The sequence below is a fragment of the Procambarus clarkii genome, chromosome 91 (genome assembly GCF_040958095.1).
Source record: "Procambarus clarkii isolate CNS0578487 chromosome 91, FALCON_Pclarkii_2.0, whole genome shotgun sequence".
Taxonomy (NCBI): domain Eukaryota; kingdom Metazoa; phylum Arthropoda; class Malacostraca; order Decapoda; family Cambaridae; genus Procambarus; species Procambarus clarkii.
Genome location: NC_091240.1, coordinates 6,592,392 through 6,609,469, shown reverse-complemented (window position 1 = coordinate 6,609,469; position 17,078 = coordinate 6,592,392). Strand labels below are relative to the sequence as shown.

The 17,078-nt window shown below is 41.0% G+C and overlaps 1 protein-coding gene across 1 annotated transcript; it reads left to right on the top strand.

Annotated features, from left to right (window-relative positions):
* Positions 1-2,300: 2,300 nt before the first annotated feature.
* On the top strand, positions 2,301-16,706 carry LOC123773984 (allantoicase). The gene is made up of 9 exons (XM_045768015.2): positions 2,301-2,929; positions 3,897-3,959; positions 7,790-7,904; positions 9,569-9,670; positions 10,139-10,227; positions 11,428-11,619; positions 11,859-12,018; positions 13,852-14,057; positions 14,326-16,706. The coding sequence occupies exons 1-9, from the start codon at positions 2,849-2,851 to the stop codon at positions 14,470-14,472; spliced, it is 1,155 nt and encodes a 384-aa protein (XP_045623971.2). The 5' UTR covers positions 2,301-2,848; the 3' UTR covers positions 14,473-16,706.
* The last annotated feature ends 372 nt before the right edge of the window (positions 16,707-17,078 follow it).

The window sequence follows — 17,078 nt, the reverse complement described above, 5'->3', positions numbered from 1 at the left end:
ATTGTTGATAACTGCAGCTGAACAAATGTTTTAAATTTTAAATAATAATAATACTTTTATTATATAAAACTCTCTCTCTCTCTCTCAGCTTTAATTGAGCTGAACAAAGCAAAACTTCTTCAGTCTCCGTGGTGTAGTGGTAAGACACTCGCCTGGCGTTCCGCGAGCGCTATGTCATGGGTTCGTATCCTGGCCGGGGAGGATTTACTGGGCGCAATTCCTTAACTGTAGCCTCTGTTTAACGCAACAGTAAAATGTGTACTTGGATGAAAAAACGATTCTTCGCGGCGGGGATCGTATTCCAGGGACCTGCCCGAAACGCTACGCGTACTAGTGGCTGTACAAGAATGTAACAACTCTTGTATATATCTCAAAAAAAAAAAAAAAAAACTCACTGTCTGTCTGTCTGTCTGTCTGTCTGTCTGTCTGTCTGTCTGTCTGTCTGTCTGTCTGTCTGTCTCTCTCTCGCTCTCTCTCTCTCTCTCTCTCTCTCTCTCTCTCTCTCTCTCTCTCTCTCTCTCTCTCTCTCTCTCTCTCTCTCTCATGCCGTCATGCCATGTTTGTAGAGCTGTCAGTCCCGTCATGCCATGTTTGTAAAGCTGTCAGTCCCGTCATGGGATGTTTGTAAAGCTGTCAGTCCCGTCATGCCATGTTTGTAGAGCTGTCAGTCCCGTCATGCCATGTTTGTAAAGCTGTCAGTCCCGTCATGGGATGTTTGTAAAGCTGTCAGTCCCGTCATGGGATGTTTGTAGAGCTGTCAGTCCCGTCATGCCATGTTTGTAAAGCTGTCAGTCCCGTCATGCCATGTTTGTAAAGCTGTCAGTCCCGTCATGCCATGTTTGTAGAGCTGTCAGTCCCGTCATGCCATGTTTGTAAAGCTGTCAGTCCCGTCATGCCATGTTTGTAAAGCTGTCAGTCCCGTCATGCCATGTTTGTAAAGCTGTCAGTCCCGTCATGCCATGTTTGTAAAGCTGTCAGTCCCGTCATGCCATGTTTGTAGAGCTGTCAGTCCCGTCATGCCATGTTTGTAAAGCTGTCAGTCCCGTCATGCCATGTTTGTAGAGCTGTCAGTCCCGTCATGCCATGTTTGTAAAGCTGTCAGTCCCGTCATGCCATGTTTGTAGAGCTGTCAGGCAGAGTTTCTTTCACCCTATGCCCCTGTTACCTAGCAGCAAAATAGGTACCTGGGTGTTAGTCAGCTGTCACGGGCTGCTTCCTGGGGATGGAGGCCTGGTCGATGACCGGGCCACGGAGACACTAAAGCCCCGAAATCATCTCAAGATATAATCTCTCAAGCTGAAGATCTCCTCTGGTAACAAGACAGCTTATCCTCGATCTTGCAATCAGGTATTAATTTGATTATTCCTAGTATTAGGTTGAAGTAACAATGACTTGCTGGACAACCTTCAAAGGTGGACTATCACGCCAAGGTCACAGATATATGTAACAAGGTTGTGTTATTTATATACAGCGAGGCGTTTTTTGTATGGTCTACAGTCTACGCACACACTGCTCATTAATGAGTATTGTTTACTAATTTTTGGCCATCTGTGGCGTTCATGAAAATAATGTAATTGGATAAAATTTGTATCATCACACATTTAAGGGCTAAACGAACTCTGATACAGGGGAAGAATGAGCCCATTGTGTGACTGGTTCTTCCACCACCACCACCCACTGGATGAGTGTGTCTATGGCTCTTCCACCACCACCACCCACTGGATGAGTGTGACTATGGCTCTTCCACCACCACCACCCACTGGATGAGTGTGACTATGGCCCTTCCACCACCACCACCCACTGGATGAGTGTGACTATGGCCCTTCCACCACCACCACCCACTGGATGAGTGTGTCTATGGCTCTTCCACCACCACCACCCACTGGATGGGTGTGACTATGGCTCTTCCACCACCACCACCCACTGGATTGGTGTGACTATGGCTCTTCCACCACCACCACCCACTGGATGGGTGTGACTATGGCTCTTCCACCACCACCACCCACTGGATGGGTGTGACTATGGCTCTTCCACCACCACCACCCACTGGATTGGTGTGACTATGGCTCTTCCACCACCACCACCCACTGGATGGGTGTGACTATGGCCCTTCCACCACCACCCACTGGATGAGTTTGACTACGGCTCTTCCACCACCACCCACTGGATGAGTGGTCGCTTGTACAAGAAATTTGCTAGATGAAATATAAACGAGCTTTGTCAACTGGTGTTGATGGAACGTGTGTGTGTGTGTGTGTGTGTAACCATACCCCAGTAAGCAAGCAAGCAGGCAGCAGGCGGTGGTGGTATCAGTCGGGACGTGGAGTTCGTCCGGTGAACACGCACACATACACGCTCCTCGAGTGACCTTTCCTGCTTCGTCTTTACTAAGCGCTGCCCTGCTGCGTAAATCGCTGATGTTCACAATTTGAACTTCACTAGCCTACGTGGAACTTCAGTAAGAAATTCGGGGAACTTCACTAAGGAAAATTGATTAGGAACTTCATTAAAAAATCCAGTGGACTTCACTAAAAGGAAAAAAAATACTTGGAACTTCACTAAGAAAATCCTGGGAACTTCACTAAGAAAATCCTGGGAACTTCACTAAGAAAATCCTGGGAACTTCACTAAGAAAATCCGGGGAACTTCACTAAGAAAATCCTGGGAACTTCACTAAGAAAATCTTGGGAACTTCACTAAGAAAATCCGGGGAACTTCACTAAGAAAATCCTGGGAACTTCACTAAGAAAATCCTGGGAACTTCACTAAGAAAATCCTGGGAACTTCACTAAGAAAATCCTGGGAACTTCACTAAGCAACCCGGGGAACTTCACTATATTTAAGCAAGATGGCACAGAGACCAGTGAGCGAGGCACTGGGAGAAGAGAAGCCTAAATTCGCCGAACTTAACAACTTGATATCAGAAAAGGTAAAATAAATCAATCCATATATGTAGCCTATGTATATTTTAAATCATTGTTCGTATATTTTCATTTGGCTAGGTAAGCTAAACTATTTGGTCATACAAGGCGAGTGAAGCTTGTGTATATATAGGTATAGGTTATCTTTTAAGTTATCTTGAGATGATTTCAGGGCTTCGCGTCCCCGCGGCCCGGTCCTCGACCTGGCCTCCCTTTTGTTACACAACCCCAGGAAGCAGCTGTCTAACTCCTAGGTAAATATTTATTGCTAGGTGAACAGGAGCATCAGGGAGAATGAAACTGCCCATTTGTTTCCTCCTCCGCCGGGGATCGAACCCGGAACCTCAGGACTACGAATCCCGAGCGCTGTCCACTCAGCCGTCAGGCCCCCTCATATTGGTATATAAATAAATATAAATATATATATATATATATATATATATATATATATATATATATATATATATATATATATATATAAAACTTAAAACTCACATCCAGAAGAGACTCGAACCCATACTGCCAGAAGCACTCTGCAACAGATGTACAGGATCCCTTAACCACTCGACCATCACGACCGGACAAAAAGAGGATGGTAGCCGAGGCTAATTCCCCATCCCCCCGCCGGTACTCTGATGGTAATCTTGGGCATGGTATTTTATCAAATCACCTCATTCTTTGGGGCACACGTGAGGAACACAAATGCGAACAAGCCTGAACGGTCCCCAGGCACATATGCAACTGAAAACTCACGCCCCAGAAGTGACCCTATTGCCGAACATATTATAACCTCAGTGTGTTAAGTAACAAATCTTAAAATGTTTATAAGGAGTGTATTGGATGTAGTATTGTTGTTGTTGTTTCAGATTTAGCTACTCAGAACGAAGTGTCCATGTAGCACGGGCTATGGTGAGCCCGTAATACGGACGTAGTATTAAGGAGCAAGTAATAAATAACCTCTTGTGTGTTGGACAGGTGGGAGGCGAGGTGGTGTTCGCTACTGATGACTGGTTTGCTGTCGCCGACAATCTGGTCAAGGTGAGCCAGTTCATCCTCTCATCATCATGTTGGTCTTGTTGTTTAACATTCAGCTACTCGGAAATAAAAAGTTGCACGTAGCACGGGCTATGGCGAGCCCGTGGACTTGCAACAAGCGGACTTTCCTGGCACAGGGACGAGGCTGTTACTCATCCTCTCGTCATAGTTCATGAATTATGTACCCCCTATACTCATCCTATGAGCGGTGTATATATAGCAAAGGTTACAGAGGTACATGATGGCATCATTTTCCTTACTCCCGTTATTACCTCACTCCACAGCCACTTGGGCTGGACGGTAGAGCGACGGTCTCGCTTCATGCAGGTCGGCGTTCAATCCCCGACCGTCCAAGTAGCTGGGGCACCATTTCTTCCCTCCATCCTATCCCAAATCCTTATCCTGACCCCTTCCAAGGGCTATAAAGTCATAGTGGCTTGGCGCTTTCCCCTGATAATTAAAAAAATATTACCTCACTTCCCCATACTCACTGACTGGTAAGTAGGCAAGTACTATACAGCGTCCTTGTTAATGTGTTTGTTTTACAAAAAAAACTTGCGGATTGCTCTTATTGGATGTATTGTGTTATTGCATGTCACGACGATTAATATATAAATTGCTACATCTTTGGTTTATTAAATCGGTGTCTATATAGTTATAAATTAAAGCATTCTTGCGTAGGGAAAACTATCATGTTTTCATTATATTTAACATTTCCGGGGTAACTTTTTTGTTTCCCCTGTGCGCGAGTGGTGTGTGTGGTGGGCGTGTGGGTGGGTGTGGGCGTGTGGGCGTGTGGGTGGGTGGGGTGGGCGTGGTGTATATGTGCTCACCTAGTTGTGCTTTGGTTCTTTGGTCCCGCCTCTCAACCGGTGTACAGATGCCCGAGCGAGTTACAGTACTATAACTGCGTATCTGTGTGTGTGTGGCGGCTAGGGGGGGGGAGGGAGGGAGGGGAAGGGGCTGAAGGGAGAGTGTACCTGTAGAAATAACATTATAATCGCCACCCCCCCCAATCACGCCTCTATAGCTCTTCCCCCATTCAAGGTCATCAATGAACACACCTTAATAACAGTGTAAAGCCCCTATAAAGTTCTCATATACAAATATTTATATAGTTCCCACAACATTTGGAAGAGCAGGAAATATAATAATAGCAAGTGTGATAATGTCAGTATGTGGATCTCTAGTTTGTTTTTCAGAGCGACAACAAACTTGTTTTGTTGTTGGTATAGCTATGCCAAGGTCGTTAGGAACGACCAGTCCACCGTTCCCACCCGGGGGCAATCATCCACTCTCACATTGCCAACTTCACAAATGTTTCTAAGCACTTTGATAACAAGAATAACTGTATAGTTACAATTATTGCATTTTAACAGCGTATATCAAACTATTATTAAATAGCATTTTCTATCTGATATTAAAACACTTTAACGATGAATTGATGGATGATTGCTGTATTGATTGTTCATATCCTTGGGTGCTGTGATAACCAGCCAACCGTTCATGGGGATATTAGTTCACGATCATGAACTTGAAAAGCATTATTGTCTTCGGCATTTACAATGGGCGGGATTGGTTAGCCAAAGGGTTGTAAACATTTATTAGAGTTTGTGCACAGTTATTATAGAGCAAATCATTTACAAGATGGAAATAATTCATACTGAATTTACAAACTTGAAGAAAAGTTCTTATGTTGTGATCATTACAAAATCAAACAAAGTATAAGGATCACATACACTCACACATACCTACATACATATATACATACATACATACACAAAACCATGCACATCTGTTTACATCTATACAAGAAATTGTCTTTATGTGTTTGAGTTTGGAGCCAGACAGTAACGGAACCTCAATTTGCAGGGTGACTGGTGGTTGTTCAGGGATGGTCACAGGTGTGTCAGGGGTCACAGGTGTCAGGGGTCACAGGCATGTCAGGGGGTCACAAGCGTGTCATGGGGTCACAGGCATGTCAGGGGTCACAGGTGTGTCAGGGGGTCACAGGCGTATCAGGGGTCACAGGCATGTCAGGGTCACAGGTGTGTCAGGGTTCACAGGCGTGTCAGGGGTCACAGGCATGTCAGGGGTCACAGGCATGTCAGGGTTCACAGGTGTGTCAGGGGTCACAGGCATGTCAGGGGTCACAGGCATGTCAGGGGTCACAGGTGTGTCAGGGTCACAGGTGTGTCAGGGATCACAGGCGTGTCAATGTCACAGGCGTGTCAGGGTCACAGGCGTGTCAGGGTCACAGGCGTGTCAGGGATCACAGGAGTGTCAGGGATCACAGGAGTGTCAGGGATCACAGGTGTGTCAGGGATCACAGGCGTGTCAGGGGTCGCAGGCGTGTCAGGGTCACAGGCATGTCAGGGGTCACAGGCATGTCAAGGTTACAGGCATGTCAAGGGTCACAGGCGTGTTAGGGGTCACATGCAGGTCAGGGGTGACAGGCATGTCAGGGGTCACAGGCCCCAAGCACCCTTTTTGCATGATAAGGCAAATGATACTGTTATGGTTATCTCCTGCGTAGTAGTGGATTCTGCCTGTTCCTTACCACCTATGTATCAGCATGCTCCAACATAAAGACTCAACTTCAACAACAACAACAATATGTACCACACATATTGTCTATACATGCCTCTTCCCACCCCCCCCTCCACCCTACCTTCAGTGAGATACAGCACGCCTGCCATCTAGCCAGCCCTCCTGATGCCAGATAAACTACTGTATTGCGATGGTAGTTATCTTGTCGATGGTAGTTATCTTGTCGGCTTCTAGTCTGTAGCTCCAGAATTCACGCCAAAATGACATCACACCCCCATATATAAAGGCTTATGAGCATCCAGTGCAGCATCTTACGGGCTATTCATGCCCGTGCCACCTCTTGGGTGGCTTAATCTTTATCAATCAATCAATCCAGTGCAGTAGATTACCCTTCTAGTGCTCATTGCTTCAGCATCTATCCTCGCCCACGGGTGACGGTAGACACACATAGCATTTTGTATAAAGTATTACCTTCACCTTTGTTATTAACGGAAAATTCACTTGTACAGTACAGTATATATATTTCTCTTTTGATGGTGTTTAAGCCAAGTGGATAAGGGGATTTGTTTTCATTGTTACTTATCATTTTGTGTAAAATTAAAGTAATTTTTTGTTATATTAAATGTTTAAAGTTTTTATTCTCATTGTTTTTTGCCCGCAATTGATACACTGCAGAGAACCCAAGCAGATTTATTTTATTTTGTTTCTCTTTTTTTTTTTATTAATGTGTGTTTGGCCCAACACCTGCCAGAACAGTTACTGCTCTATTCCAGATCACGTCACAATACAAATTTCTAATCTCGCTAAATATCAGACTCCATCCTCACTAACATTCATCCGGTATATTATTTTCTACATGATTGTTAATGTGTCCTGGCTAGTTTATATATTAATGACAGTTTATAGTGAAGATGGTCACAGTGATGAAGGGGAGGTGTAGAAGAGAGTAGGGAAAGCAATGAAAGATAGGGAAGGTGGTGAAAGAGAGGTAAGGTAGTGACAATGATGATTGTAAAGGGGGGTACCTGGCAGTGGCCGGGTAGTGAAAATGGCTACAGTATTGAAGACCGTTGCAGCGATGAGGATGACTGTATGTAGTGTAGATGGTTAAAGTGATAAAGATAGTGTGTAATGAAGACAGCCTCTGTCACCTGTGCAATGCTGGGTATTCCTTCTAGTATCTATATACTGTATACATATGCACACACACACATGTTAACCTCCCACTCAATAGAAAACTGCTAATGCATATTTTTTGTTACAAATAAAAATTATTATTTCAGGAGAGTGAGGCAGAGTGGCGAGAGGGAGAATTCACCGAGTTTGGAAAATGGATGGACGGCTGGGAGACTCGAAGGAAACGGAAGCCAGGACACGACTGGTGTATTATAAGGCTGGGCAAGTTTACCCCCATCTTATGCAAACTTTTCCCTACTTCGCCCACCTCATGCCCATATCAAATCAAATCAAATCAAATCAAATGTTTATTCAGGTAAAAGTACATACAAACAAGATGAGTTACAAACATAATGTTGGATTTCTGGATAGAGCTAGTACATACAATGCCTAAAACCATTAATACGCACAGCATTTTGACGATTGCTTGTTTCGTTTTCTCCCTTTTTGCCATCAACACCCATCCTCCCGAGCTGTTATAAGAGCAGTATACCCCAGATGCCTCCTATTTTCAAATATATGTATACCGCCAGTATTGGAAAGTGCAGTAGTTAAGCTGATAGATTAATTGCACATCGACAATGAGACCAACAATGAATTTAGTAAGATTCAAATTTAGAGATGTACAAATACTGTATATGTACAGTATATTGTACTAAAGAAAATATAGAGCATGGCCCCACACCAAGACTGTGAATGCCATGAGCTTTAGAGGAGCACAATTTTCCATATACTTTCCCCAGTTATTTCCTAACATTTATTTATATTTATTTATTTATACTGTATATACAAGAGTTCATACATTCTTGTGCAACTACTGGGACACATAGCATTTCGGGCAAGTCCTTAATCCTAATTTTCACACACATCCCCAGGAAGTAGCCTGTAGCAGCTGTCTAACTCCCAGGTACCTATTTATTGCTAGGTGAACAGATGCATCAGGGTGAAAGAAACTGCCCATTTCTTTCTGCCTCTGCCGGGGATCGAACCCGGACCCTTAGGACTACGAAGATGGAGCGCTGTCTGCTCTGCCATCAGGCCTCAGCCATATTTATTTCATTAATATAAGTACATTATTTTTAAATTATAACTATATCATTATTATTATTATGGTAATCATATTTTACTTATTGACACTGGTAGTTTTGTTGAGAATGCACCTCTTATGAATTATCATAATGCATATTTTGCATTCACTTAAATTGTATAGTAGTAGTAGTAGTAGGCATCCATCAGTCTGAGGAGACATCATCAGTCTTGCATATTGTCTTCGAATAAGGGGTAAGTTGCAGCATCAAATATTCATTAAACAATCATTTATGATATTTAAATTGTTGAATGAACCACATGGTCTCTAGTCTGATGCAAATGTTCCATAATTTTGCCTATTTAAGGTGTCAAAATTGGTTTGTTATTGAAAAAGAACTCCATGAGAATCTTCCCGGTGAAAAGAAAGATATATATATATATATATATACAGTATATATATATATATATATATATATATATATATATATATATATATATATATATATATATATATACATAAATATATATATATATATATATATATATATATATATATATATATATATATATATATATATATATATATATATATATATATATATATATATATATAATATATATATATATAATATATATATATATATTTTATCTTGTCTCTAAAAAAAAAAATTGGATCATGCTTGATACAATAACATCCGGTACAGTGGCATTCGATCACCAGGTTAGTGCAACTGCTTTCTTCCCCATGTCCATGTATATTGTCCTTGTCTCTCTTCCAAATGCTGGAGCAATAAAGGCTTAGTGCTCTCTCCTTATAATTACCTCACCTTATTATTACTTGGTGGGTGGTGTTGCAGGCGTGGCGGGTGTTGTGGCTGGCATAGATGTGGACACTTCCTACTTCACTGGGAATTACGTCCCTCAGGTCTCCTTGCAGGGAGTCGTCCTTACACCCAAAGGTACCCAAGTCTCCTCATTTTCTGCTTTCCTTCCTCATTTTCTGATACTTTATCTCTTGCCACATTTTCTTCAGATTGGTTGATATTGCAATACAGTATTTCGAAAAAATGTAACAAATTCCTGTTCTAGACTTGCTTTGATAAATTGCACTTATTCTTGACATTTCCTGGAGTTCTTCTTGACCTGGAAGACCTTAAATGTCTTGTGCCTATCCACTACATTTTCTGACCCCTCCTTACCTCCCGTAAATTTCCCTGCATGGCATCTACCCTGTACCCCTTATGTTACCTTTTATGACCTCAGTTGAGCTTTATTGACCTTCCCCAGGCACTCTTTATTTTGGCTCTTTTGCATCACTCTACCTTTCCCTGACCATACCCAGCATCTCGTAACTTTTTTCCTAACCTTCTTTTGTATGGCTTCCACTAACCCTTTCTAGCCTCCTGACATGCCATGACCCATTCCAGAAGAGGCCCTGATCCCCAAGAGGCAGAGTGTGATGGGGAATGAAGCGAGTGACCACGACCTTTGCCAGGTGGCTAAACTCCGCTCAGAGGTGTGTCATCCACTCTTAGGTGTTGCCCTAAAATGGAGTAACTAGCTGGCATCATGGCAGTTACAGCCCAAAGGAAGAGATGGAGGGGAGGGGGGAGGAGGGGGGGGGGTAGAGGTGCAAGTAACAGGAAACGGCAAGTTGTACATTAAATCACAGAAATTTGTCCACTTGTAATCAGCCTTATATATTACAATGTATTCCCAAGATGTACAGTACTGTACTTGTTACTCAAACCGATACAATTTAGATGTATAGAACGGGAAATGTTTTCTGGTAACATAAGATTACAGTAATTATTTACTTATGTAGAATCTGTAAAAAAAATTCTGAAGACATAATAGTCTCAAGACATATCTTTCTTGCCTATCATAGAATAAAAAGTATATACTGTAATTTTCAATAAAACCTTTAAATCTTAGATGATGGTCTATGTTATGTGAAGTACAGTACTGTATTTCACTATAGAAATGTAAGTAAATTGGGTTTTGTTTATAAATTCCCATAATTACTGTACTGTACCAAAATTTGAATTTTGCTATTGAGGATTTGTGCTCCTCTTAATAAAATGATAAATCTTGTTATTACACATAAAAATAATCATTAATTAATAGAATTTAAATGAAAAGCATTTGCACACAGAAATCACAATAGCGTGATGCATCAAGTGAACAAATTCACAACAGCCGTGATGAAGCTTGTGGATTTGAAGGTTCGAAGATTCGAACCCTCGTCATGGCCGGCCCGTGTGGATTTGTTCATTTTAAGAGCATTTGGCATCAGTTGGCATTTGCCTAGCTGGGCTTGGGGAGTAGAAGAACTCCCAGAACCCCATCAAGCAGGTATCATTGCACCCAAAAAATATTACTTATTCAATATATATTAAGTTTGAGACTATTTTAGACAATGCTTTTCTTTATTCATATTTTTGCCTTCCTAAATCCTACAAGAAAAAGACACTGTAAAATAAAGATGTAACTATCCAAATTTCAGGAAAAAGCCTCATTACCTTGGAAAAGGTATCATATGCACCAGTCCATTTTGTTGTGTGGGATGGGGTTATATAAGGAGATAATGCCCCCATGGAGCAAACAATAGAACAATACTGTAATGCTAATATTTTCTCTGCACCCTTACTATACCTAACCCCCCCTACCCTCCATCTCTCACAACTCCTGTGAACCTGGTGATGGACTGCTGCAGGAGTGGGACACCATCATCCCACAGTCAAAGGCACGACCTGGTTATCGTGATACCTGCCACACCTATCTTCGGTCTACCTCCACCCACCGCTACACCCATCTCAGGCTCAATGTCTACCCGGACGGAGGCATTGCCAGACTCAGAGTTTTTGGCTATGCTGTGCCAGACTGGTCTCTCGTCTCTTCTGATCAGGTGGATATTGCAAGTGCTTAACAATAAATGTACACTGTATGTATAAGTTATGTGAAGGATTTATTCATGTTTAGCCTACATGAATAAACACCTATAAAAAACCACACATGAAATGCACATGCCCTAGCTTGTTTACATACAAACACATGGGCCTGTGATGTTTATGCTCATCCTCCCCTGTAATACAGGTACTGTATTTTAAAATTGTGTATACACTGACCATGTAATGTGTTGGGTAGCTGGTGGACCTGGCTGCTGTCGGCATGGGGGGCGTGTGTGTGGGCTACAGCGATGCCCATTATGGCCACCCACGCAACCTCATCAGTCCTGGTCGAGGTTCTACTATGGCTGATGGATGGGAGACTGCACGAAGGCTAGACCGACCTCTTATCCTCAAAGGTCAGTTGCCGAAGTATGGGCTATAGGTCATTAATATGTATCTATATTTATGGGATGATCATACCTATGTGAGTGTATGCTATGCGTTTTTTACATAAATCATTTCTTTAGAATTATAACTCATGAATACATGTGTGACACAGCCTAACTACTATATGGGTTTAAGAGTATTAATGACTGAATTCTGAACATAATGTTAATGCTGTACTGTAGATAGGACTACATAGGAATTGGTGTAGGCTCAGATAGTCTTAACTCTTTAGTATAACCAAACAGAGGGCTACAGTAACACATGGTTAGAATTGGCAATATAGTAAATACGTTCTCAATAAATTACAATGATAACATGTAATGTATGAGACAGTTGGGATACTGTGGGCTGGAGGACAGGCTGTGCATAGTCCTATGTCATCTGTCAGAAGAGGCAGAGAGAAGAGGTGTGTCTTCCTAGAGAATCCAACGATCCTTGATGTGCATTTGCTGCCTTATACTGTATAGCCATCTTGAGGTTATCTGGAGATGATTTTGGGGCTTAGCGTCCCTGCGGCCCAGTCCTCAACCAGGCCTCCTCTTTGTTATGCACCCCCAGGAAACAGCCCATAGCAGTTGCCTAACTCCCAGGTATCTATTTTACTGCTAGGTAACAGGAGCATCAGGGTGAGAGAAACTCTGCCAATTTGTTTCCGTCTCCACCGGGGATTGAACCCGGAACTTCAGGACTATGAATTCGAAGTGCTGTCCACTTAGCTGTCAGGCCCCCTGGCCAGGATCAGTGCCGAGATATTAGTGGTGTGCAGATCCGTGATTTTCTGCCTGCAGGCTTGTGTTGCGAGGGCCAACAAATCGCCAGCTTCACCGCATCAGTCTAATCTGGTCCTGGTGAAGGGACCAGGTCATGGCTGCTCTGTTGTTCTTTGGAGAGTATTCAGAGATGTTCTGCAATGTGTTGAAAGTAAGTAATTACCAAAGAAGGCACCAAGCCGGGAAGGCTATGTAGCCAATGTGTTGAAAAATCCACACAATCACATAGAAAATAAACTTTAGAGAAGTCCTTTATAATTTATCTTAAAAAACCAAACAACTAACATGAATAATAAAGAACTCATCAGTTCATACATACTAAGCTTGCCCTAGTCTTGAGTGAAACATATCTGTATTGGAAGTAAGAAATTATCAAAAGAAGGCACCAGGCTAGAAAGAATAAGAGGAATCCTGTAAGAGGAAATACCTGTACTAGGTAAATAAGTCACTAAAATGACATATGAAACCAAAGTATGGCTTCACTGTGGCTTGATTAATTTAATTTATTGCCATGAAAGAGATTCTACTAATGTGTGCAATACTGGTAGTCATTCAGTGTCATTATCACTATCACTATAACATCACCCCCATTATCTCAGCTATTTTCTAATACTGTACTTGACGATTCTTAGAATTGGTAAAATAGTCTATTTTAATATTCTCCCGTGTTTCCAGCATGTCAAAGGAGCAAAATGTGTGCATAATAAAGGGTTTAGCTACTGGTGTTGATTCTGTTGTACTGTAATAGTAAGATGAAAACTAATTTCCTGACTTATTATCATCATGCAAAATTTTCAGTATGGGTAAAGCTGTACTGTATTTCAACCATTATTTTTTTCCTAACAACAGCATACCTTCCATTTTTCTAGCCCAATTTCCTCTTGTCTTGAATAGTATCTGTAATAGTACCACCAACAGTAAAGTGTTCCTAACAGATAACCACAATATAAACTAAAAAGTTTATATTTTGATATTTTTTCTATGTACAGAAAATTCCGTAATCTGTAATCACTACCACTGTTATCACCACAGCCGACAGCCAAGGGATCCTTCAGTTTAATGGGTTTGAGTGGACGGTAATTCGCTTGGGGCACCCCGGCAAGATCCTACAGATTGAGGTTGACACTCACCACTTCAAGGGTAACTTCCCAGACTCTTGCAAGATTGAGGGCTGTCTCCTGCTGGATGAACAGAACCCAGAGGGCAGCATGTGGAGCACTATATTGCCCCCACAGAAGGTGATGGATTTGTAGACTCAAGTTTTGCTTCTATATTTTCTTGGGTAATGTGTGTGTGAGAATTACTTTAACCACTCTTTAATGGGGTGCAATATTTTGAACATTATCAGTATTTAAGCTTGAATATTTTAGGCATAATCAGTATAATAAAATGCAGGACCTATTGCTAGTTCTAAAACAATATAATTTTCAATAAACAGGGAACACTGTCTTTACATTTTTGAGATGGAATAATCTACACAGAGAAATTTGCCATTAATATTTTCAGTTGAAAGCGCATTCCCGGCATTTCTACGAAGCAGAGGTGCTGAAGGTGGGGGCAGTTTCCTACATCAGGATTGTCATTGTTCCTGATGGAGGCCTCAGTAGAGTAAGACTCTTTGGCAGCATCATCACACCAGCAGCCTCGAAGTAGTTGCAAGAATGAAGAACACTTACAGAATACCATTATAGTGTATAATGCTGTACTGTATTCTTTTTTGTTGTTTCCACTCACCAGCATCCGACTTATTAGTAAACCCACAATATTCATCATGTATGCAAGTCTAGTCTCCAAGCTTTGGCATTTTCATTCAAGATCTGTATCTCCTTTAGCAGTCAATTTATCTGTTGTTCCCATCTTTTCTTGAGATCCCCTGAAGTCTTCAGACTGAGGATTATTTCGATTACTCTTAAAAATTTAGTATTATAGGTCAAAACATGCTGAAGCCATCATCTGGAGGAATTAAGTGTCCCATCATAAGAAATAGCGTATTGTTCTCTACTTTTGTCATAGTTTGAGATCAGTTTAATTTTGTTTCTTTATTTGTCACCCAGTCAATAAAACAGGATTGTGGTCCCGGCTTAAGGTTGGGTTTGAGAATACATACTACGCATATCTCAGGAGAGCATTTATCATCAATACATTTATACTTAAAATGTAAGCATTATATTATGTATCCTGTAGTTAATTTTCTGTGAAACACTGTTATACATATCTTAAGGTATACAGTGTAAACCATGGTATTTTTCCTTTCAAAAACTGTAAAGTTGCTTCAACTGAATATCCCTCTTCTTCTTTCTTCTTATCTACAGTATGTATGTATGTGTGTATAACGACAAACTAACAAAAATTGAATGCTTTATGTTCCTGCATATCAAATATATATTAAACCATTAAAATCCTTAACAAAAACCCAATTGGCAGAAAATACTACAAGCAGTACAAATATCTCGGTGTGGATACTAACAGTAAAACTGTGTGAATTTCATCTGAGGCTCAAGAAAAAAATATTTCTAAAAACACTTGTTGGCAAGTAAATTTGTCAAATGTGCCAGAATGTTCTACATAACATTCATTAGATCCCTAATTGACTACCATGCCTGAAATGCTTTGCACTTTAGTGTATTTATATAATTTATGTATCCACCAACAAACCACTGTGCAAATGAAAAGGTACAAAGACATGCAACTAAATGGCTCCCAGAACTGAAGGACAAGAACTATGAGGATACAGTATGCCAAAACTAGAAGATAGAAGAAAAAGAGGCGACATGATCACTACGTACAAAATGGTAACGAAATTGATAAAATCGATAGGGAAGAATTTCTGAGACCTGGAACTTGAAAGTATAAAAAGTCAAAGATTTAAACTAACTAAACAAAGCTACCAAAAGAAATATAAGAAAATTCACTTTCCCAGAGTGGTAGACGCTTGGAACAAGTTGGGTGAGGTGGTGCTGGAGGGAAAAACATTCATAAATTTCAAAGTTGGCAAAGAGTGCTGGGAAGACGGGATACCATGAGCTTAGCTCTCATCTTGTAACTACATTTAGGTAATTACTGTAAATTGTTCTAATACCATGCAGTATATATACTGTGTAAATCAGAATTATAATATATAAAATTTTCCAGTATATGTGTGAAAAATGCAATATAAAGCTACTGTATTAAGAACATTCCTGGTGTCCTAAGATGCACAAGACTCAACATGAGGGAGAAGTTGGAACTCCTCATCATGTTCAGAAGAATTATGCAGCTAAAACCACCACCTGTATCAGCGTCACGAGTGACTTACCGCCAGCAGTTTGGAAAAATTATCTGGTGTTCCTGACAGGTCAGCAAGTGCTACCAATTAGTATACAAAACAAGTAGCCTAAATACAAATTACTAATCTCATTAAATCTGTGTATTCCTATTGTGTGGAATGTACCAACTAATGATTTGCTACTTTATATCTGCACCCTGTAATATAAGACAGACATATCCACCACCAAAACTAATAATAACAATAGTGCTACCGAAAGCAACAAACACATTTTACCACTGTCTCATTAAACAATATGATCAATGTGTTTGTTATGCAAATAATTGTTTCTGTCTTGTTATGCTACATTTATGCTTTCTGGTGGCTTTGGGAATGTTTGGGAAGCTCTCCAATTCCCAAGCTTCCCATTCACCATGCAGAGGCAGATTGTGGTCCCGGCTCAAGGCTGGGTTTCAGACATCTGGCGTATTTCCTTACTAGCATTTATCTCGGGAAAGCTACAGAGAACCTAAAAGAACAGAATTTCATTACATTCAATGTAATGAAATTGTTTACTTATACTTGTTTGTTTACTTGTTTACTTATTTATCTGCTTTCAGCAAAATAAAACTTTTTCACCAAATTAGTCTATTTGAATCATTACCATATATATGGGTTATTTGAAAAGGAGATAAACATTAGCTTTAGTTGACTCTAGTTGACTATACTAAGAAAAAAAAAAAAAAAAAGTTTCTAAGTAAATTTTTTTTTTGTGATATTGATCAGTGGTGCAGTTGGCTTGGGCAAAAACAAATGAACTTTCTCACTCAGGATTGGTGTAAAGTTATGATACGAATCTTCTTGAGGTTATCTTGAGATGATTTCGGGGCTTTTTAGTGTCCCCGTGGCCCGGTCCTCGACCAGGCCTCCACCCCAAGGAAGCAGCCCGTGACAGCTGACTAACACCCAGGTACCTATTTTACTGCTAGGTAACAGGGGCATAGGGTGAAAGAAA

Excerpts from the sequence above, each read along its gene's own strand:
- LOC123773984 (XM_045768015.2), top strand. The coding sequence starts at position 2,849 with ATGGCACAGAGACCAGTGAGCGAGGCACTGGGAGAAGAGAAGCCTAAA. Across the intron at positions 2,930-3,896 it reads ACAACTTGATATCAGAAAAG|GTGGGAGGCGAGGTGGTGTT; the intron begins GTAAAATAAATC and ends TGTGTTGGACAG. Across the intron at positions 11,620-11,858 it reads CTCTCGTCTCTTCTGATCAG|CTGGTGGACCTGGCTGCTGT; the intron begins GTGGATATTGCA and ends TGTGTTGGGTAG.